This window comes from Sceloporus occidentalis, unplaced genomic scaffold (genome assembly GCF_023333645.1).
Source record: "Sceloporus occidentalis isolate IW3139 unplaced genomic scaffold, rSceOcc1.0.p SCAF_14, whole genome shotgun sequence".
NCBI classification, from domain to species: domain Eukaryota; kingdom Metazoa; phylum Chordata; class Lepidosauria; order Squamata; family Phrynosomatidae; genus Sceloporus; species Sceloporus occidentalis.
Window position 1 is genome coordinate 4,722,419 of NW_028316994.1, and position 23,860 is coordinate 4,746,278.

At 40.8% G+C, this 23,860-nt stretch overlaps 1 protein-coding gene across 3 annotated transcripts in view; it reads right to left on the minus strand.

The window, feature by feature from the left end:
• The window catches only part of ALDH16A1 (aldehyde dehydrogenase 16 family member A1), a 60,912-nt gene that overhangs the window by 18,595 nt on the left and 18,457 nt on the right, over positions 1 to 23,860 (minus strand). For all 3 annotated transcript variants that reach the window (XM_089480065.1, XM_089480067.1, XM_089480066.1), the window contains 8 exons: positions 23,623 to 23,775; positions 21,377 to 21,574; positions 17,654 to 17,752; positions 16,692 to 16,828; positions 15,787 to 15,892; positions 14,414 to 14,583; positions 12,064 to 12,231; positions 1,183 to 1,387 (listed from right to left, as the gene is read on the minus strand). In XM_089480065.1, the coding sequence (XP_089336191.1) occupies positions 1,183 to 1,387; positions 12,064 to 12,231; positions 14,414 to 14,583; positions 15,787 to 15,892; positions 16,692 to 16,828; positions 17,654 to 17,752; positions 21,377 to 21,574; positions 23,623 to 23,775 (1,236 nt within the window). The remainder of the gene's footprint in view (positions 1 to 1,182; positions 1,388 to 12,063; positions 12,232 to 14,413; positions 14,584 to 15,786; positions 15,893 to 16,691; positions 16,829 to 17,653; positions 17,753 to 21,376; positions 21,575 to 23,622; positions 23,776 to 23,860) is intronic.

The following is a 23,860-nucleotide window of genomic DNA, read 5'->3' on the forward strand; positions in this document are numbered from 1 at the left end:
CTGTAGCAGAGGTAGAGAGACAATTAGCAGTCACAAGTGGGGAAAATCTGAGGTTGCATAGACCAATAGTTCTCAATCACTGATCCTCTGAATGGTTTGGACTTCAGCTCCCAGAATCCCTGACCATTGGTCAAGTTAGCTTGGGCTTCTAAGAGCTGGATCAGCAAAGTTTGAGAACTACTGGCACATAAAACCTACTTTTGAATTCAAGCTCCATTTGAATCTTTTAAAGTCCCACCTGTTTCCTGACCTTTACCTTTATTCTCCACCACCCCCCCCAATCAAGCCTCTCTAATCTACCAGAAAGTTGGCTTTCAATAACATTAATTAAATATATTTAATCCTGCTAAGGTTTTACGCTTGAATAACCAGCCACTTCCTCAAATAATTGGACTTTTTACCACCTTGCACAGGGAAGTCACTGAGATTACCTTAAGCAAGGTTTTTTTTCAAGTTGTGTTAACAGTCTACAGCATTTATGAAAGATGTGCAGAAATAGCTCTGCCCTCCTCCTGCCAGTCTGGCTGTCTCAGCTGCCTCTGTAATCTCACAGAATCTCACTATCATAGAGTTATGCTACTTCCAACAAGATCTTCACCACTGCGACTAAAACACAAGGTCAAAAGAAAGTGTAACAAAACCCCTTTATCTCCCCATCAAATTAATTATATTTCCCAAATAAATATCTGGAAGAGGGGAAATCACATGCTGCAGACGCACTGCAGAAATAATCAGTTTAGACACCGCTTTTAACTGCCATGGCTCCATGCTATGAAATTCTAGGAATTGTAGTTTGTTGTGGCACCAGAGCTTTGGTGCTGCAACAAAGTACAACTCCCAGAATCCCATAGCATGGAGCCATGGCAATTAAAAGTGGTGTCAAAACGGATTATTTCTGCAATGCAGATGTGACCACAGTTAAGTCAAAGATTTGGCTGCATTTCTTTTACTTTCTTCTTTTACTGTCACTGGCTTTGCAGCATGTCAGGTCTTTTCCACACCCTCTCCCTGATCCTTATAACTGCAGATGTCAGAGATCAAACCTGCAACTGTCTCCATGCAATATATTTGCTTTCTCAACAAGCTATCCTCCCTCCCCAATCTCTTACACCCAACCTCCACCAAAAAAATTATAAAGTCCTTCCAAATATATCCAAATACATAAACCTGCAGGATCCTCACCTGCACAACCCCACCATATTTATCAGCATATGCTGCCCAGTAGAAGAGTCGCTGCACACTGAGATCCACCTCCTGCAGAGCCACTTCTTCCTGGGCACCTGTCAGTGTCTTCAACTGCGATGCTACTTCAGCTCGACGGACTTCCAGGTTCTCTGCGAGGTAGTACAAGATCTGTGCCCGGGCATGAGCTGTCTGCTTGGCCCACCTGAAAAGACCAATCCAATCTTTGATCGCCATATAACAACCCAGTGTCAAGTAGCCAGTCTTTCCAGTAGCAACGTGTTTTCCTAGCAGAGCTTGAAAACGTGGCAGTGGCATTAATAGACTGAAAACTGGGGACAGCTCTTATACCTTTAAAGGTTGGTTAGAACAGGAAATTTTTGGCAGATTTTGTTTGCCATAGCAGGTAACACACACCTGTTCAAATACTATTTTGGCTGCCTTCCCAAATAGTGTGAGTGAGGGTACATCTTGGCTGTTGCCTCATGCAGCAAAATGTCTTGAGCCAGCTCTGGCACTAGCAGTATTGTCAGAGAACAGAGTGCCTCTGAGACAGATTAATTCATCGGTAACAACACGATTTGGAAAAAAGGGCCAAGAAATATTTTAAAAAGGACAATGAAAATCCTGCATGAAAAAAGAACCCAACAAACATAAAGGAGAAAAAGTAAAGAAACACAGCCTTACGAGATATTCATACTGTAAATTAAATGAGCTTGTATCTACGAAAAACACCAAACAAGAAGTGGAGAATGTTTAGCAACTGCAAAGCTGGAACTGATTAATAAAGGCAATTAATTGGGAAAAATAATTAACAGCACAAATACATAGGAAAGGTTTAACAAAGGGCAGCTCTATCAACCTAAACAGTAAAGTATACTTTTGGAAAAGGGAGTAATAATTGTTTAGAACTGCTAAACACTGTCTAGAAGAATTAAGTTCTTAGCACCTACTTCTAACCTTTCCTTTTGGGCTACTTGCCAGCAACTGTCCCGGCTTATTAATCTGAAGTTCTAAAAATTAGAGGTAGCCAACTGGTTTTAAAAATAAGAATAAACATAGAAATGAATGGGACATGCACATTAGGGGCTGAGATCCAACTCCTACAATTTAATGTGTCTAGTGGGATTTCTGATGTTTTTCCTTGGAAGAGGAAATCCTGACCTCCACCCTCTCGCTACCCTCACATTAAAACACCTGGCTTTTAAGATATCTCAGAACCTGGAGAGACTTGCTGCAAGAAATGAATGGGCTAATGTGTAGAAACACAGGTCCAGGCATTGGGAACATTATTGCTTTGGGACAGTTGTTGTTGCTGTTGTTGTTGTGTGCCTTCAGGTTGTTTCTGACAGTTGCAAATCTATCATAGGGTTTCCTTGGACAATTTGTTCAGAGGAGATTTGCCATTGCCATCCTCTGAGGCTGATCGAGTGTGACTTCCTCAAAATCGCCCAGTGGGTTTCATGGCAGAGCTGGAAATAAAACCTTGGTCTCCAGAGTTGTAATCCAGCACTCAAACCACAACGCTACACTGGCTCTCATTGCTTTGGAACTACTCTCAAAATTCTAGGATAACGCCTAGAACTTCTAGGGGATTCTGATAGCTGTACTCCCTGAAACTAATTGTTCCAAACGCTGGTCACAGGAAGCTGCCAAGACACATCATTAGCTCAGTATTGTCAATATAAGGAATATGGAGCATCTGGCCTAGAAGAAAGTCACATCTAATGCACCTGCTTCTTACAACACATATGTGTGTTCAGTGACTGGAGACAAGAAATCTTCTTTCTTCTGTCCCACAATTTAAAGAGGCTTTAAAAAAAACTCCACTGGTAACAGTGGAAGCTTTAAAAAGTGCACTTGCACAATGGGGTGGGTAGCATTTTCTGGGGATTCACTGCTAGATAGGTAGGGGCAAATGCTGTGACCCCCTCCCCTTTGGAAAAAAATCCTCCTTTTTTGAAAGTGCCCATTGACATTAATTAAGGTTTAAAAATAAATAAAAGCCTCCACTGGTATCAACTAGGCCTATTTAAAAGCCTCATTGCAGTAAAAGAAGAGCAGAACTCTACCTAAAATTCCTAGGGACTAGACCTAGGATGTTTTCCCTGCCAACCAGGTACCTTGTCATTGACCTAAGACTCCTTCCTCTGCAAAGTACTCTTAGGCATTAGAAAATTGTCTTTGAATACTGGCCACTGTACTTGGAAAGAAACAAAGATCTCTTTCTCACAATTACAGCACTTTGATACCACTCGTATTATAGCACTTTGATACCACTGCAGCTACCAAGTCTCCATGCTGTGGAACCCTGGGATTTGGAGTTTCATCAGATATTTAGAACTAAGTGCAAGAGAGCTCCAGTACCTTTCGAAACTAAAATTCCCAGAGTTCCACAGGATGTATTCTAGACAGTTAATCATACACTAAAGTGCTATAATTATGTAGTATGAAAGATACCATGGTGACTGTATCTGAGTGTAGCTGAGTACACAAAATATACGTAGTGACAATTAAAAACAGAAATGTCAACATGCCAACCACCTGCATTCAGTGTTAAAGAATCCTGAAAAGGATTCACACCAACAGGTCTACATATTTATGTATATAGGGCATGTGCAGACATGTGTAATAAATATTTCATATTCAAATCCCATCTATTTTAGAACAATTCTCTGCTTTGCAGTGGTTGCATTGGTGGTTATTTTTATTAGGATTATTTCTTCTGCTGTCAGCCAGCTGCTAAAACTAGAAGTAAGAGAAACAAAATGTTTTTATTTGGTGTGGCTGCTCTCTGATAGAGAGCCTGTTGCTTGAGTTTGCTGTTTAGCTTCCAAGATTAGACAGGATCTCATCCCTTTATGGCTCTGACCTATTTATTGTTCATTTTGGCAGTCCATAGTCTCTGTAGAACTCGTTTCCGGCACCACATTTCAAAGGAATTGATTCTCTTCCCCTCTTCCCTCTTTCTTCACTGTTCAGCTTTCACAATCATGCACAACCTTCCTCAGAACAAGGCATTTGGAGCATGGAGGGTGATGGTGCTCCTTGTGATGAAGAGTGTGCAGTTTGCCAATCATGGCATTCTGCTAAATGGAACAGATGCCTATTTTGCCTACTATGAGAGGCAGCCCTGCCTATTTTATAGCCTAAGGCAGGAAAATGGGAGTCCTTACAGAACTCCTTTTGTCCCGCAGTGAAACAACTTTTAAATATAAGCAGTGACAGCTACAAAATGATGAAGAGCTCTGGATAACACCTGAGTCCATGCTTACTTCATGTACCCAAGGCTTCCTTCCCTGATGGTTTTTTAGTAGGCTTTAATGGCCTACTGTGATTTTCATTGTTGTGAGTGTTTAAAATGTTATATTTTCACTTTAGTTGTAGTTTCTGTTTTATTGTTTTATGTTTTTATTCTGTGAACCTTCTCATCCATCTGTTCTGGTCAAATTCAACAGCTACAGCTGTTCCAAAAGTGAGAAGACAATGTTGTCTCTGCCCGCCAGGCACTTGTTAAAAGATGGGGAGCCTCTCAGGAAAAAGAGGTGAGACCTCTAATTCAGTGCTGCTTGAATACAAGCTCAGATCTTTAGTTACCACAAGCAGTGAGCCTATATGGATAAATTTGCAGAATTTGGGTTTGCCCACATTGATTTTGCAAGGATCTGTTGTGTTTTCTATCCTGAATATGAAAAAAATAAATCTACACACAGACTGAAATGAAATTGTTACCCATTCCTATTAGGGATCATTAGGACCCAGAAGAGCACAGACAATAATTTCTTGTGAAGTCGAAGGTATAATGATCCTTTGTCTTCTGGGAAATCCCCCTGACCCTGGGTGGTTTTCATTATGAAAATCACCCAGGATCAGGGGGATTTCCCAGCAGACAATGGACCATTAATTAAATAGACACCCAGAGGCCTTGCATTCAAAAACAGATCAACAAAGAGATTAATATGTTAATCACTTCCTGTCAACCAAGGCTCACACAGTATATATATACCCCACTCACTCCCATGCCAGCTTTCTCTGAAGATGCCAGACACAGATGCTGGTGAAACATCAGGAATAAACTCTTCCAGAACATAGCCACATAGTCCAAAAAACCCACAAAAAACTAATAGTGTCTTGCTTTGTGTTTCTTGCTGCTACAAACTTGGCTGTCTGGATCATCAGCGGACCTGTATCATCACAGCTTTTACATAAATTGGCACCAGATAAAATTAATGTCTCACAACAGCTGCAAATCTCACGAACATCATGTTAATGTTTTGTAAAGTGATCTAGTTATTAAGTAGCAAACACACACACACAAAACATCATTTATGACAGTCAGATTGAATGAAAGAGGGTGGTTCAAGGACTTTTAGGAATACACAATCAGATTTTTGAAGATACCACAAGAGGCATCCAGTCCAACCCTGTGCCACGCAGGATACACAATCAAAGCACCCTCAACAGATGGCTATCCAGCCTCTGTTTAAAAACCTCCAAAGGACACTCCACCACACTCTGAGGCAATGTATCCCACTGCCAAACAGCTCTTACTATCAGGAAGTTCTTCCTAAGAAATAGGTAGAATCTCTTTTCCTGTAGCTTGTTTCCATTGCTCTGTGTCCTAGTCTCTCGAGCAGAAGAAAACAAGCTTGCTCTATCCTCAATATGACATTTTTTCAAATACTGAAATATAATTGTCATGTCAGCATTTAATCTTCTCTTTTCCAGGTTAAACACACCTAGCTCCCTAAGCAGTCCCTCATAGGGCATGGTTTCTAGATCTTTCACCATTTGGTTGCCTTTCTCTGGACATGCTCCAGCTTGTCCACATCCTTCTTGAACTGTGGTGTCCAGAACTGGCCACAATATTCCAGGTGAGGTCTGACAAAAGCAGAATAGAGTCGTATAAATGCTTCCCTCGATCTAGACTCAATATTCATATTGATGTAGCCTAGAACTGCGTTAGCTTTCTTAGCTGCTGATTCATGTTCAGCTTATGATCCACTCCCAGATCCATTTCGCATGTACTACCATCAAACCAGGTGTCACCATGCTCTATCCGTACATTTCATTTTTACTATCCAAGTGCAGCATTCAACATTTCTCCCTGTTTTCCTTTTCTTAGTTTTGAACCAGCCTTCTGTCAAATCTGTCATTTTGAATTCTGATCTTGTCCTCTGTGGAATTAGCTATCCCTGCTAATTTAGTATCATCTGCAAATCTGATAAGCATGTCCTCTATTCCATCACCCAAGTCACCATTAAAGATATCACTGGGCCCAGGATGGGCAACATGTTTGTATCAACTCAGAGTGTGCAGTCTAGGATCCTCAGCCACTCTCTGTGTCTCTTCTAGAGCGTACTTCATGGGTGACTGGGGCCCAAAATGCCACCATATTTAGCTATGTGTTTATTTCCCTATAAATAAATACTTACACATCTGTAGCTAAATATGTTGGCATTTTTGGCCCCTTTCTCCAGTGAAGTATGCCTCCCAAGAACTTATCTGTTTTCTCAAAACATTGGAGGGTATGGTATTTGCTCCCATTTTGCCGCCATCAGTGTCTGAAGGGGTTGACCTTAGTACTGCTGTTTTTAAACAAGGAAGTGTATTTACCAGCCTTATCATCTTATTCATTCCATTTTTCTCCCCTGCATAGTGTCTCCTCCACCTTATCCTTATACACAAATAGTTGGACCAATGTAAGGCCTTTGCCAGTGTGATCACTGCTGGACTTTGAGCTGTTTTGTTCCTGATCAAACGCCAGCCCCATTCCCATATCTTTATTTCTCGCCCCCGCTCTCCTCAAAACCTATCAACAAAGGCTGGGCCCTGTACTTTCTTGGGAAAGACAACAATTGCTTTATGTAAATACAGGTATTCATTTAATTTGAAGTAAGGTCTACTGAACTCTGGAAAAAAACCCACGAGCTATCAATCTGAACTGAATTTATACTAAATATGAAATGGAGATCTCCATCTACCTCAACCCAACTATTCATATCCTGTCCCATCCCTACAATTTAGAAAAAAATTGAAAAAAATGTGCATTGTTTTGAAAACCATTTGTCCACAAAATGCAGTTTTGTATGCCTTTCCTTCGAAAACATTCATCATGACCAGGGACGTAGCCAAGGGGGGATCCTTGGGGTCTGGATCCCCCCTTCCTTTAGAAAAATGAATGGTGTGTGCTGCTGCGCCGCCGCGCCCAAGACCCATTATAATGGTGGCACTTAATCTGGACCCCCCCTTCCTAAAATCCTGGCTACATCCCTGTCATGACATATATTTTCCTACTTTTCTTCCAAAGGTATCATACAATTTTGAAACTTTTATTCCAATCTGCGTATTAATTCAACAAGTGAGGCTTAGGCTGGCTCTCTCAAAAATGTGGAGTGACTGAAACCTGAGGGCATCATTACCTCTGATTAGGTATGCATAGAAATGCAATGTAAAGCAGAGGTGGGAAATACATAGCCCTTCAGGGTCTGGTGGACTATAGTTTTCACCATCCTTGACCACTGGCCACGTTGGCTACAGCTGATGGGCACTAAACTCCAGTAACATTTAGAAGGCCACATTTCCTTACCCTAATTATAAAGTTTACACCCCTCTTCCCCAAGGTTATGTCCCCATCTTCTCCTATTAAAAAAAATTAAAAAAAAATAAAAATCCACAAAGATTTTTGTTATCAGAGCTGGGAGAGCTGTGCAGATCAACCTTTCTCAACCTGGTGCATTCCAAATGTTTTGGACTACAAATCCCATAAACCCCAGGCAACAAAGCCAGTTATCATAGTGGCAAGCTCAGTTTCTGACTGAAGTGTATTTAGATTAGTGATGGAAAGAATATTTTATAATATTCAAAAATGTTTTAAAAAACACACCATGTTCCTTAAGTGTTAGGAAACCCTGACAAGGAGAATCCCGGACTGATGAGAATCTTTGCAGTTCAGGATTTATTTTATGCAAAATTCAGAACTACTTCCTGGAGAGAAAAACTCGTGTGTGAATTTTGCACAGAAGAAGATCCCAACTACAGGATTTTCTATACAAGGAACAGCATTTTCTGTACACAAAATAACATTCAGAAATATTATCTTCTGCACAGAAAATATTGTTTCCTGTGCAAAAAACAAACAAACAAACAAAAAAACCACACATGTGAGTCCTGAAATGTGAAGAACATTTGAAAATTATTTGCAAACAGTTTTTGAAGACTTTCTTGCAAAAGAAAACTGCTAGAATTATTGACTCTTTTCTTTGAGAACATCATTAGGGAAGAATTATATCTCTAATTCTGATGCACAGCTGCAATGTGGCAATGAGCAAAGAAACCCAAATGGGATGGAAGCTGAAGTCTAGCAACATCTGGAGAATGCCAGACTGGGCAAGACAAACCAAAGATCATTCAGTACAGGGCAGCTGCATTTGACATGGTGGACATGGGCAGATGGAAGTGAGGAAGGAGGAGAAATGGCTCTGAAAACCTCCTAACAAGCTATCAGTCATGGCTATATTTTGCAAAAAAATAAATTAAAAAAAATGGCTAGGACGTAGATCATAAGACAAGGCAGGATGATATGGAGGGAAGTAATCCTGGGAAATATGGCCAATGATACTGATAACTTTTCCTTTCCAACTTTCATGATCTAGGGGCTCAAAGGATATCTGGAAAGCAGTGCTTGTTATAGACACCTGGTCAAACATTAGTCATGCTAAATGATGGATAAGGGAGTATGTCAGTTGATTAGCTTGCCTCTAACGTCCCCTACTGATCATTAATTTAAGAAACCATATGACAAAAAGGACTCTGTGCCACTCTGTCCTTCAATACCTCTTCAGGCAGCTTGTCGTCGTCATCTGTCAACCTTTAGACTTATCAGTTATTATAAACTGAACAAGGTATTTAGGTACTCCCAGTAGTTAAAGGTTATTAATCAATCAAAGCAATGTTTTTGTATCAAAGAACTCTATAAAGTACTTCATTAATTAGATATTTAAAAAAAAACAGAGATATACTGGATTTGGATTGCCACTGACTGCAAAATGTCAACTTGTATTATTCTTGCAGAAGGATGAGTGATGTATTTTATTGCATTTAGCCATAAGCTGTTGCAAAAATGACAAAGTACAGTTCTAAGAACCACAAATTAAAATACAAAAAGCAAAGATAAATACACACTCTAATAAAACTCTAATCTGCATCAAAAACACACCTTAAACCTTCATAGTAATAAATTATCTATGACCTTGGCCATTTGTAAGAATGGCATGTCCACTGGCATAACTGAAGCAATAACAGACACATTAAATACCCATTACATTGGGCTCTTAGTATCTGCTGAAGTTTGGTTCCAGGACACCCTGTGGATATCAAAATCCATGGATACTCAAGTCCCATTATATACAATGGCAATATATAAAATGGCAAAATCAAGGTTTGCTTTTTGGAATCTATATATATTTAAAATATTTTCAAACCATGGATGTTTGAATCTATGAATAAAAATCTGTGGATATGGAGGGCTGACTGTACTTATTTCATTTAAAAGTGTTCATGTTTAACATTTGCTGGTATTGCTCAAGAAACTAGTTTTTTCAGATCTCAGTGGGTATATCTATAAGGTAGAAATAATGCAGTTTGACACCACTTTAAGTCTGTAGTGCCATCCTGTGGAATCCTGGGATTTGGAGTTCTACAACAACTCAGCCAAAGAATGTTGGTGTGTCACAAAACAAGTCCCAGGATTCTGTAGGATGGAGCCATGACAATGAAAGTGTTGTTAAACTGCATTATTTCTACAATGTATATACCCTGAGTCTTCCTTACACTGTATTGCCATCTCCTCTGATTTTTTAGCTGCAGTTGCTAAAAGTGTCACCAATAGTGACACTGCAAAAGACATAGGTTTGTGTTTATCTGAAAGTAGCTGGATTTCTTTATTGTGTTTTGCCTGCTTGCTACACTCAGACACAAAACAGGCAGGAAACACTTTCTGGGGAGAGCATACAGTGAACAGCAAAATAAATGATGCACAGGATCCTCCACACAGCCATTTCTACAACTATGAAACCTGTTGCTTATAGCAGTATGTAACATTCAGAAAGGCAGACGGTATCTATCGGAATCTTAATTCCATAAAGATCTTCCTTAACATTGATAACTGATAAATACCTTGGAATCTGTGACTGATAGATGGACGGATGGACATATACACACACACACAAAGAGAGAGAGCAAACTACTGAGAAGTGATGAATGAAATTTCTCAAATTGCTGGTTAAAAGTGGGCTGCAAACCAAACATGACTGGCTGCTGTATTGAGACTGAATAAAATTTCACTCTGTGTTGGCAGATCTTTGTCAATTCCCCAAAATATAGCCTTGTTCTTGTCTAGCATAGTCTGTCCCAGGTCTTTCCATTGTCTCTCACAGTAAGCTGCCTGGTTGTTGCTGTTTAAGTAACTTTTTTATAGATTTCTGATTGAAACCAAATAGCTGTTAGAAGCTGATTTTTTCAGCTTGCCTGCTATGGTTTGGAATGTTGGGCTAAATAGATAAAGATTTACTTGCTTATTTGCTGGCCTGCAATGTGTTAAGTCTTATGAGGACGTCTGGAGTGAAAGAACAAGGGGGCTCCCATGGGAAAGGGGAAGAAAAATAATGTTTTGCTTTTGTAACAAATGAGAAGGAAGCCCACCTCATAGTGGGCATAGGCTTTACCTATGCTTTTCTAATGCTTACTGGTTAGTTTGGTCAACAAACATCTACTGAGAACATCTATCGTTTTCTCAATATAGATTTTCTGTGTTTTTATTACTGAAGCATGGATTTCTGAACTAAGAGGTTCCTGTATACAATGAAGAGGTACATGAAGATGTATGAGGTTCTTGTACTAGCTAATTTCCTCAGGTTTATCTAACTTGGCTTCTCAAATTTGTTTAGAAAGAATCTTCTTCTCATTACTGCATTCTTTATCTTATTGTGTATGAGAGGTGATGAGCAACGACACAGGGATGATATCTGGGGCCTCTAACAGCCCCAGTGTTAATTCACACAAGTCTATGAACCTGAGACAGTGTCTCCCCTCCACAGCTCAAACCTTCTGGAAGCATTTAGCTCTAGGTCTTCTGTATTAAGTTGAGGATCAAGTCTAGGTGGCCCGAAAGACCTGCTCCAATTCCACGATCTTATATATAACCCACACCTAATGAATAATAATAATAATAATAATAATAATAATAATTTGTTTTATTTATATACCGCTATTCCAAAGATCATAGCGGTGAACAGCAAGTAAGCTAATTAATAAGTAAGCTAATTTGCCCCCAACAGTCTGGATACTCATTTTAGCGACCTCGGAAGGATGCAAGCCTGAGTCGAGCTTGGGCCCGTTTGCTGGTCTTGAACTTGCAACCTTGTGGTTTTGAGTGAATGGCTGCAGTACAGGCATTTAACCACTGCGCCACCAGGGCTCCTAACACTTAACAACAAGTATCCCCCCAATACATTTCTGTATGATTTTTAACACCTTTGCCTGATGAAGCAGCCAATGGAATTTAGAACACTTGCATCATGTATTTTGTGCACTCTGGCTGGCCCAATAAAGGTATTGCTGTTTTATGGGTTTTTTTATGTTACTGTACTTTGCTGTATGGCCAACACGGCTACCCTAAATAAGATACCAGTACAATTCTTCTTCTCTCACATCAAATGTGGGGAACACATTCTGGTATCTCCTACCAGCCTTACCCAGCATAGCCAGGCTGAGGAATGATGAGAGCTGTAGATCAGTGACTTTTCTTTTTCTCCCCTCCTAGTGACAAAACATCCCAACAGAATCCCACACAAGTACTGGATCTCCCAAGCCTAGACTCACCCTGGAGCAGCCTTATGAGCTGCTTCCACAGCATTTCGGATATCTTTGAAGCTGCCGTCTGCCACATATGCCACAATTTTGCCGGCGTGATCAAGGACAGGCCGGGAACTCATGGAATCTGGTCTCTTCTGAGTGCCTCCATAGTACAACTTGTAGGTTCGGTCCACACTGTCACCACAAAGAAGGGGAAAAAAATAAGATGAATACCTCTAGCATTTTATCTCTGCTTGTGCTGAACAGCACCGAACAATTGCTCTACACAAAACAGAAAGACAGCTCTGAAGGCCAAGAGTGCTTAGCTTACACTGAGAAGACTTTGTTCATGAAACTGAAGAAACACTGTGGTGTAGTGGCTAGAGTATTGGGCTAAAGCTGGTTCAAATGCTCACTTCACTAAGAAGCACACTGACTTATATCTGTCTCTGCTTGACCTAGCTTCATAGGATTGTTGTGATGATGAAGTGGGAAAGAATAGAGCCTGCTACACTATCTTGAGTTCACTGGAAGAAAGACAGCATAGAAACATAACTAATAAATTAAAACAGCAAAATGACATTGTTCCTTTAGCCTAGTGGTGTCCCCACCCCTGGTGTCATCCAGTTCGGGGGGCAGGGCTTCTGGGACAGGGCTTTTGGTGTGTGTGTGTGTGGGGGGAGCTTCCAGGGCAGCGCACTTGGCCTCCCTTTGTGCTGCCGCATCATTCTTCTCATGAGTAGAATGATGTGATGGCATGGAGGTGGGGAGTACACTCAGCCTCCCTCAGTGCTGCCACATTGTTCTCCACATGAATAGAATGATAAAGCAACATCAAGGTGAGGGGAGGGCCTGATTAGGTGTCACCCCACTTCTGGGGTGTCACCTAGTGCAGGCCATACCTCCATAGTGACGCCACTGCCTTAGCTCTACCTACAGCACAAGAGGTGGGATGGATGGGAGGAAAAAACATAGGGATGGAGCCACCAGTTTTAGCAGTGATGCTAGCAGTGAAGAAAAGAAGATAGAGAGAGCTTCTGGTGAATTATGGGAAATACCTCTGTTGTACCTCTGTGTAACTTCACCAAAGCTAGGAATGGAGAACTTCTCCACATAAAGCTTATTACTGATCTTGTTTTAGGAAAGTCAATGTTAGATTGCCAATGGTGCAACTGGAGCAAACACTAGGTTATGACTTTCAGTGATATGGGCCCAATCTCACTGCTAGCTTCTCACACTCTCAGACATACATTCCTTGTACTGTAATGCTGTTGAGAAAGAAATGTTCCCAGGGACATGGGTGCAGATCTCTCTTCCTCCACTTCAACCTAAGGGATTGTTAGCATTTACTGCCCAGCTATGCCCCAGCTGTGGAGTGAGTAAAATGTTGAATTTGCCACCTCAGGTCAGTTCCACATTCGCAATCATAGCAATAGCAATAGCAGGTACATTTCTATACTACTTATCAGTGCACTTAAGCACTCCCTAAGTGGTTTATAATGTGTAAGCTAATTGCCCTCAACAAGCTGGGTACTCGTTTTAGCAACCTGAGAGCCATTAGGGTTGAAGGGCGGGATATAAATACCTAAATAAATAAATAAACCTCAGAAGGATGCCAGGTTGAGTTGACCCCGAGCCCATGGTTGGGATTAAAGTCACAACCTTGTAGTTTGTGAGTGAGTGGCCACAGTGCAGGCATTTAACTACTACACCAGCAGGGCTCCAATTATAGCACTATTATTCTGTTTTAATTGCCATGGCAATATCCTATGGAGTCCTGGGGTTTGGAGTTTCATGAGATATTTGTAATTCTATGCCAGAGAGCGCCAGTGTCCCACCACACTTCAAATCCCATAGGATACAGTCACTGCAGATACAGTGGGCTCAAAGAACTATAACTGGGTAGTGAGAAAGAGACTTGAGACTCTGAAGATTTTCATACCTGGCAGAATCACTGATAAATCATCCCTGGATCCTGTAAGCCTGGAGTGCTTCCTCATTGTCATGGAATTGTCAGCTCCCTTTAGCGTCTCTCTAGCGTCAATGAATCGTTCCAGGAGAGGGGATTTCATCTTAACGGAAACTTTGTGTTAAGAGAAAATCCCCTCTTCTGGAAGGATTCACTGATGCTAGAGGGACGCTAGAAGATTCCATTATGAGGAAGAATGCCAGGCTTACCGACAAGTACACTTCCTGAACGATCCAGGGACGATTTACCAGCATTTCTGTCAGATATGAACATCTTCTCTGGCCTTGATCACACAAGATAGGAGACTGGTAAGGGAAGCCCAGAGACACTGCAGCCATTGGGTCTGAAAAGGATTACCTCTAGTCCCATGGAGGGTTGGTTCCTCTCATTCCAGTGGTTTGCTCTTACCTTGGGATGCTTCTTTCTGGTCCAGAGGTGATCAAGTATGAGACTTTGTTTTCTGTCATGACTAGAGGAAGCTCAGACTCCTGTGAGGTAGCTAAGGTTTTATAGTTCAGGTCCAAGGTACAGGGTGGTGGTTGGTTCTCCCAATTTGGTCTCACATATTCATACAGGCCCTGGGGAGGGTGTGAAGGAAAAAGGCAATTTTGCAAATCAGCAGGTGAGTTTTTTAAAATTTTATTTTAGTTATACAGTAGTTATATCCTACCTTCCCCCCAAAGAGCTCAAGATGGCATAGATGGTTCTCTGCTTCCCTGTTTTATTTTCATGACAATCCTGTGAGGTAGATCAGGATATTCTCAAGGATATATAACTGTAACAAGTAGTAACTACTTTTGTGGGTCTTGAAACTATAACAACAATCAAATACTTTTTAAAAGTAACACTCCAGATTCTGCTGGTTCTCACAATAATCCTGTGAGGTAGGTTAAGAAGCAACTACTGTTTAAAGGTTGCAGTAGTTTATTTCTTAGTTATTTTCTTATCCTGTCTCTCTTCAAGTGAGTTCAAGGTGGCATACTTTCTTCTCTGTTACTTCCTTATCTATACTCACAACATCACAGTGATGTAGGCCATGCTCAGTGAAAGGGGTTGGTCCAATGTCACCCAACGTTTTTTATTCCTTAGTAGGGACTAGAACCAGGGCCTCTCATGCTCCAGTCCAACACACTATACTATGCTGGCTCTCTTGGGCTAGCATCTTGTATGCCTCAGTGTAGCATAGTAGTTTTACATGCAGAACTATGCTACAGCTGACCATTCGTTGCCTTTTGGACTTACTGTAAAGTTGTTTCATCTCCTCCATGGCCATTTCATGGACAGTGGAGTCAGAAATACCATCATCCTTGAGGTTTGCTGGGGTCCTCCAGAGGTCTCAGCAGATGATGCAATCATTTTGCATCTTGCTAAGGGGATGTAACCAAATGCTTCTCTGATCCACCCACCACTTTCTACCAAGCACAGAGTGGCTGTGGGGTATGTGTACAGAAACTGTATAGTAAGTCTCAGCAGCGGTTTTGGTTGACGCAAGGGAAATGAATATCAACCTCAATGTCATGGACATATGCTGTCATAAAGTTGACATACTTGTATATGTCACTAAGAGGATGCTACCCATAATGTGGCAAACAAAACATAGGTGCCAGGCACACAAAATGTAGTAATTGTTTAAATTATGTGAATGATGTACCAGCACATCTGAAAGGATCAACATTATGATGTCAAAAAGATATGCTTTTCTAAGTATCCCTCCCATCCTGGCTAACCAAGATCAGATTACAGGCCTATCAGTCTCAGGAACGAGTCTGCTGTCCACTAACCTCTTTACCTCCATCCCGACTGAAGCCACTTTCCTTGTATCCCCCAAAGGCAGATGCAGCATCTAACATATTGTGGCCATTGATCCATACAGTTCCAACTTGCAAACTAAAAGAAAAGAATTGGAGAGGGGTGGGATGGGAGGGGAAGTCAGGCATGAAGCATCAGCAGTGGCATGACTCAAGCAATTAGATATTTTTGTTCTTTTGGATAGTAGAGCTAGCTCAGGAAATTTTACAGTCCAAACCAAAGGGCAAGATGACATTCTTCTCTATGCCTTTCCAGAGGCCAACCAGACTGGCAGCTAAAGCATAGGTGTCTTTACTCCACCAGAGTGCAGCAGATTACTCCAAGCTATGTGGCATACACTGCTCTCTCCTCTAAGCAGAATATCACATTACACTATTATTCTACTTTAACTGCTACAGCTGCCTCCAGTGGAATCCAGGGATTTGTAATTTTGAAAGGGGCATTTAGAATGCTCAGCCAGAGAGACATCTTAGACCTCATTAAACTACAAATCCCAGAATTTCACGGGAGGCAGCTGTATCAATTAATGTGGAATAATAGTATTATAACGGTGCAGTACAATATTGTCATAAGAGAAGGGAATGGCACAGAAGGAATGGTTAAAAGGTTGTCCCTGCTGCCTGAGACAAGCCTAATGGAAAAACTGACCAAACAAGAGGGAACAGAAAATTATCCCTAGTTTAGCTTGAACAAGTTACTTTTTAGGGTTATTTATTTATTTACTTACTTATATTCCCCACCTTTCTCCCAATATGAGATGCAAGGCAACTATCCCAGATATCAATGCCCAGAATCTGGGTATTCTAGGACCTGTAATACAAACAGGTAAATTTTCCAAACTCTGAAAAAGAGGTTTGTTCTGGGATGAATATACTACCTGCGGGCAACTTCCAGAGCTAAGGGAAGGGTCTCTGTCCACACACTGGCAACCATCCCATAGGGGGTGTTGTTCCCCAAAGCCACTGCTTCCTTTGCTGTCCGGAAAGTCAGTGATACCAGCACTGGTCCAAAGATCTGGAATACAATACATTAAACTCATTTAATGTATTTAACTCAGTGACAGAGGGAACAGGAAGGAAGTGGGGGAGAGAAAAAGAAAAGAAAAAGAAAATGTGTTTCTATGATCACCTGTAAGTCTCCTACACAGATCATATTCCAAATCTGGAATCTAGCAAGAAATTGTATTTTAAGAACTGTCTGTCATTTAAAATTGAACCCCTCCCAAGAAAGCTATCCCTCACTACACTCACATGTGCTTATTTCTTTGTGACTTTTCAGATAATAAAACCTAGTAAGGATTTATTTTGCGCACCTTTCAGACTGGGTATAATTTAAACTTTTCCAAACAAGAACTCATTACAATTAGGTCTGCTATTTCTTTCTATCTTTTGGCTTAAATCCAACAGCTACTCCCATCTAGTGTAGACTAGCTGAATCAATGAGATTTACATATGTGTTGGATTTGCCACTGATCTGTTGGATCTGCTCTAGCTGAGATTACGAACTGGATTTTGGTCTCTAGTTCTTAAAATCTGAGGAGAAGACAAACTTTGCGGCTCTCTAATAGACTGGCTAGAAACCTTCTCCACTCTTCCATACCCAGTACCAGCTCTACTTAGCCTTTAGCAAGAACAAAAGTTATAAACATTTGAATGTTTGTTCATAGGGTGTAAGAATTTGGTAGATCCAAAGAAAGGTACAGTCTAGTCTTTTTAGAATTTTTTAAATAAACAAAACACAGCTTCCTTTGTTTTTACAAAGGAACATCTATACAATAGTATTTTTTTCTACCACAAGAAGGCAGGCTTCTCTGTGGGATTAGATTTATTTCCTTCTTACCTCTGCCCTAACACAACGAGAGGTAGTGTGCACACCAGTGATTAAGGTTGGAGGGTAGAATAGGCCACTTGATGGAAGAGATGCCTTGGCCTGGAAGATCTAAAGGGAAAAGAAAAGATAATAATTATTTTACAAAATATTTACATCCTGTCTTTCTGTTAGGAAAGAGAAAGATGAACTACCATACATCTCAAAATGTTGTAGTAGTATCTTCTTGATTTCTGTACTTTTTATTGTAAAATTTAATAAAGATTATTAAAAAAATGTTGAAGGAACTTGCAGACATACTTGCAGAACCACTTGTTTATTTATTGGCGTTATATCCCACCTTTCTCCCAAAATGGGATGCACCTGCTATCATTCTTCAGAAACCTTGGTGAATGAGTGAGGTGCCAGAGAAATGGAAAAGAACAAACACTGTCTCTCAATTCAAAAAAAGGCAAAAAAAAAAATTGATCCAGAAAACTGTAGGCCAATCAGGCTGACTTCAATATCAAGAAAAATATTAGAACATATTATACAGGAGTCTGTCTGCAAGTATGCTGATGACAATGATTAGTAGGACTCAGGATGGGTTTCTCATGAACAAATCCTGCCAAACTAACCATATATATATATATATATATATATTGTTGAATGGAAATGCTGTGGATGTCATTTAATTGGATTTCAGCAAAGCATCTGATAAGGTCTCCCACAATATTCTGATTAGCAAAATGATTAAATATGAAATAGATGGAAAGTGTGTGACAGATCCATGATTGGTTGAAAAACTGTCCTTAAAGAGATATCAACAATGTGCTTCAAACTGGAAGGTTTCAAGTGCAGTGCCCTAGAGAAGAGTAGAAGGCCTGTTTTCTGTTGTCCCAAAGGACAAAACCAGCTCTAATGATTTTAAGTTAAAGGAGGACAGATTTCAATTGAACAGAAGTAAGAGTAGTTTGGCAATGGGACATTGATCACAGGAAAAGTTCAGCAATAAAAGCAATTGCCTAGAAAAGTGGTGGAGTTATTTTGTCTGGACATTTTCAAAAGGAGGTTGGATAGCTACCTGCTGGGACTCCTGCACTGAGCAGACTCGATAACCCATGGGGCCCTACCAACTATATGTCCCATCGCTTGGCTGCCCAAGGCAGCTAAAACAAGGTAAAACTGGAGACTGCATATATTTTAAAATATAGAAATTAGATACCATATAAAGACTATTTTAATGTCATCAAGAGGTCAGCTGAGTCTAAAAATAAATAAATAATAAAATCTCTTCCAAAATAATGAAGGTAGGAATTTCAATTCCCAATATCTCCTTCTCCAGTTCTATATATTTCTAGAAAATGCTAGTTCCCAATTCTCAATATTTGTCTGATGCCACATCTCTTCTACAAAGATAAGAAGGTCTCCCGCTTCTTGTGGGAGTTGGGTTTTGCAAGTTATAGTCCAAAAGTAACTTTCCCAAATAATCCAGATAAGTTAACTAGTGATTTTTACTTCTCCAAAGAAACTCAGCCAGGACATACTGTTTTATACAAGTCTGTTTTTCTCTTAAAGTGTCTGGTCTGCCATGTGATCATGATCTTGGCCTCACTCAGGCTTTGCTTCTGATTAGGCTGTGCCAATGAACCCATTTCCAGAGCTTTGGCCAGTTACACTCCTTACTGCAGAACTAGCCACCATCATTAGTACCATCTTAACATCCAGGCTAGATAAAAGTAATGCTTCACTCTGTGGAGCTACCTTTAAAAACCTTTGGCAACTACAACCAGAGCAGAATGTACAGTGAAAGTGCTGTAATATGTCTGTATCCACTTTCAGAAGCAAACATACTAAACATTAGAAAGAACTACGTAACAGTGAAATATGCTGCCTCTGAGTGTAGTGGAGTCTCCTTCTTTGGAGGTTTTCAAACAGAGGATGGATGATCTGTGGGAGTGCTTTTCAGAGGATGGCCATCTATTGGGAGTGCTTTAATTGTGTATTCTTGCACAGCAGTGGGTTGGACTGGATGGCCCTTGGGGTATCTTCCAACTCTATGATTCTATGGACAAAGCTGTTTAACCTGTGGTGGCTTCCAGCTTGTTTCCAAGCCCAAGTCCCATTCAGAGTGCTGGTTATTACCTTTAAGAGCTCTACACAATCTGGGAAGAGGCATTTACAGAAAGATCATCACGTGACTGCATCTGTCCACTGAGGTCTTTGATGGGGATGCAACTCCATGTGCTATCATCCATGGCACAGCACACAGATTTGAAGGACAGGACTTTCTTGGCTATGGCACCAGGACTATTGCACTCACTGTTCCAAGAGCATTGTTTGAATTTATTCTGATTGGCAGCTGACATGTGCTTGATTTTGTTGGGTTTTTGGTATTTGTTTGCAGATTCTTCCTCTTTTTATTTTTATGCTCCTCTGATAACATATGCTTTTTCATATTGTTTTTATATTCTTTCAGCTTACTGTTTCATTGTCTGAATTAATAATAATAATAATAATAATAATAAAATTTTATTTCTATACCGCTATTCCAGCGATCACAGCGGTGTACATCAAAGAGTAAGACAATTGAAACATTAGCATGAAATAATACAAAGTTAATAATTAAGAACAGTTAAAAAAAAAGTTTAAAAAAAAAAAACTAACAACACCCTATACAAGTGGCTGTGTAGAATGGAATACACAAAAACATTGCCACGGGGAAAAGAATGACCACAAGGCTCACGGGGGGAAAGCCTGGCGGAACAAAAAAGTCTTCAAGTTCTTCTTGAAAGCATCGAGGGAGGTGGAAGTACGGAGCTCATTGGGGAGGGAGTTCCAGAGCTGAGGGGCTGAAATAGAGAAAGCCCTCTGAGCTGATACATATCGAGCGTCTGGAACTCTTAAAAGATGTCTTTCACCCGACCTGAGAGTGCGGGGCGGATTGTATGGGGAGAGGCGGTCCTCCAAGTACCCTGGGCCCAAGCCATTTAGGGCTTTATAGGTGATAACCAACACCTTGTATTTGGCCCGGAAGTGAATAGGCAGCCAATGGAGATCTTTTAGGACTGATGTTATATGGTTGGCCCTGGAACATCCAGTAACCAGCCGAGCAGCCATATTATGCACTAATTGAAGCCTCCGGGTTTGGTACAAGGGTTGCCCCATGTAAAGCGCATTACAGAAATCTAATCAAGAGGTTACCAGAGCATGTATAACGATTTCAAGGTCCCCCCGGCCAAGGAAGGGTCGCAGTTGGTGTATCAGCCGAAGCTGATAACAGGTGCTCCTGACCGCTGCATCCACCTGAGCAGTAAGGTGAAGCAATGAGTCCAGAAGCACCCCCAAACTGCGAACAGAGTCCTTCACAGGAAGCGTGACCCCATTTAGGACAGGTGGAAAAATTTCCTTACCCAGACCAGGAGAGCCAATCACCAGTACTTCCGTTTTCTCTGGATTCAGGCTGAGTCTGTTTTCCCTATAATAATGCTGCATTTTATTGTTGTTTTACTACATTTTAAATTTTACCACATTTTAAAATTTATTTCTTGCAAGCTCTTTTCTGAAGTGGGGGGAAGCCCAATTAAACAGCCTCTCTATTTAAATATCAATGAGATTCCATGGAGGGACTCATGAAGGTAAACTGGCATCAAATGCCAGGGCACTTTGATAGCAGAAAAAGCATTTTTCTTCTTCTTTAGGACCACCCCAGCCCCCCTCCTGAAAGCCTAAAAGGACTGACAGACCACTCCTTACCTCTGCACCTTCAGCCCTTGCGTCCTCCACAAGACTCTCAATGGCCTCTCGTTGCTTCTCATCAGCCAAGGCGACCATGTCCACAGCCTTGTCCAGAAAGTCCCCCAAGCGGAGCCGACCCATTCGGTGCTTCAAGCGTTGAATAAAATCTTTGGCAATGGATTCCTGCAGAAGCAGCTGAGACCCAGCACTGTAGACCTAAGCACATGAGTTAAAAATAAAACCACTGCATTTTAATGATTGCCCAATAGTTTTAAATATGTAATAAAGGCTGGGCCTCCCTTATCCAAATTGCTTGGGAGCAGAAATGTTTTGGGTTTCAAAGTTTTCTGGATTTAGGAATATTTGCACACACACACACACACACACACACACACATTGCAGTATTTTGGAGATGGAACCAAAGTCTAATCATGACATTAGACCTTATGCACATAGCCTGAAGGTAATTTTATACAATATTTTAAATAATTTTGTGTAAAGGAGAAAGTTTGTGTACACTGACACATCAGAAAGCAATGGTGTCACTATCTCAGCCACCCATGAAAAAAAGTTTTGGTTTTTGGAGTATTTCGGCTTTCCAGATAAGGGAGACTCAACCTATATGTGTTGGATGTGTTTTTTACTGTTTTAAATTACTGTTTTGATTGGACTGGTCGTCTAATGTTTTTTAAACTCTTGTAGTAATTGTTTTAGCAATTTTGTTTTAACATACTGTAAGCCATTTTGGGTCCCATGGTGGGAGAAAGGGAGGCTATAAATGAAGTAAAAAACCCAAAACAAAACAACTAAATAAATGTCTGGTTCTTATCTCTCTATTCTACTGGCAGCAACCTGGGTGCCTGAAGCCATTTCAACACTGTTCCATGGTCACTCCGGAAAGCCCACTTGGTTTTTTGACTTCCTTCTGCTTAAACTTTGCAGCAGTTATTTCATCCAGCTATCTGAACTGTTTCCATTTTACTGTGATCTGCTGTAAGAACAGCCACTTCCAAAACTAGCACCTGAGTTTACTTTTACACCTTCACCATTCTGTTTCCTTGTATACTGTGCCATTTAGACTGTGAGCCTGAGGTTGGGGACTGTCCTGCCGCTGTTATGGAAAAGTAAACATGCTTTAACTCAGTAAAGGAGTGCACTATTTACATCTGTTCTTCAGTTTAAATTAAAAGGTGCCCTGATAGACTGGCTAACAGGGGCATGTGTATGTTTATAAAAACCCAAGCATGTATGTTTGTACTATGTGTGTGTATACAACACACACACACACACACACACACACACACACACACACACATGTACATATATCCACACAGCATCAAGACCAAGTATGAACATGCTCCTGAGCCTATGTGGCAGTTCCATCTAATTCTGAGCCACTCCAGAACCTTGAAAGGTCACAGTGTGCCATCATGGCTGCCATTAGATGTTCATTCTGACTTCATTTTGTGGCTGTTTGTGTGGATGGGTGGGTGGCTGTTACTCTTTTGAGGTTGAAGCCTTCAAAATAGCATTTTGATACATCCTGAAGCTGTTCTGAACTGGGTTTGGTTGTGCTTGTTGTCTGAAAAATGAGGGGGCATGTTGCTGATTTTTTAAAAAAGAACTGTGGGGTGTTGGGTGGTCACTGGGCATCCCAAGGGCCACACTAGGCCTTGTGACTTATAATTCCTTTACTTTTTCTTGGCATCACTGCCATTAGACAAAGCCTGCAGTTGCAAATGTTTAAATCATCTACAAACAAAGCAAAACACAACAACAATACAGCAATCTTTTAGAGACAGTATGGTTTAATGTTGTCCAACTGCATTATTTCTAGTGTAGATGCACTCTAGGATTCTGAGAAACCAAGGTTTCTCAGAAGTCCTTTAGGTGACCTCAGACAAGTCACACTCTCTCATTCTTAAAAGAAGACAATAACAAACCCTTTCTTAATACATGTTACTTTTAAAAAACCATAAAGATCAGAATAAGTTGGATTTGAGTTGACTTGACATGGCAACAAGAATAACTCTTATAATTTTCACCAACAGACTACTGCAATTTTACCATTTAAAAAAACCTGAGAAATTTAAATCAGAAAATTAAAATTCTGGAAGCACTGCTGAGGACTTAATGAAATAAAGGCTGCCAGTTGCTAATGCTGCTATAACAACAAAAATGGGGGGATGTCAATTCCTGTATCTTTTCTGGGTCTCCAGATCCTCAACTCACACCCACATCCGCCTCACCCACCTCAAGCCTACCTGTCCCTGGTTCAACCAGATGGCATCTACCAGCCCATCAACAGCGCTATCCAGGTCTGCTGAATCAAATACAATGAAGGGCAACTTCCCTCCAAGTTGGAGAGAAAGCTTCTTGCCAGTCCCAGCAGTGGCACGGCGCAGGCTACGGCCCACCTGTAGCAATGACATCATTCCATGAACAACAGGAAGGAGCGTGTTTACTGGCTCATCTCTCACACTCTCTCAGAAAAATGAACCC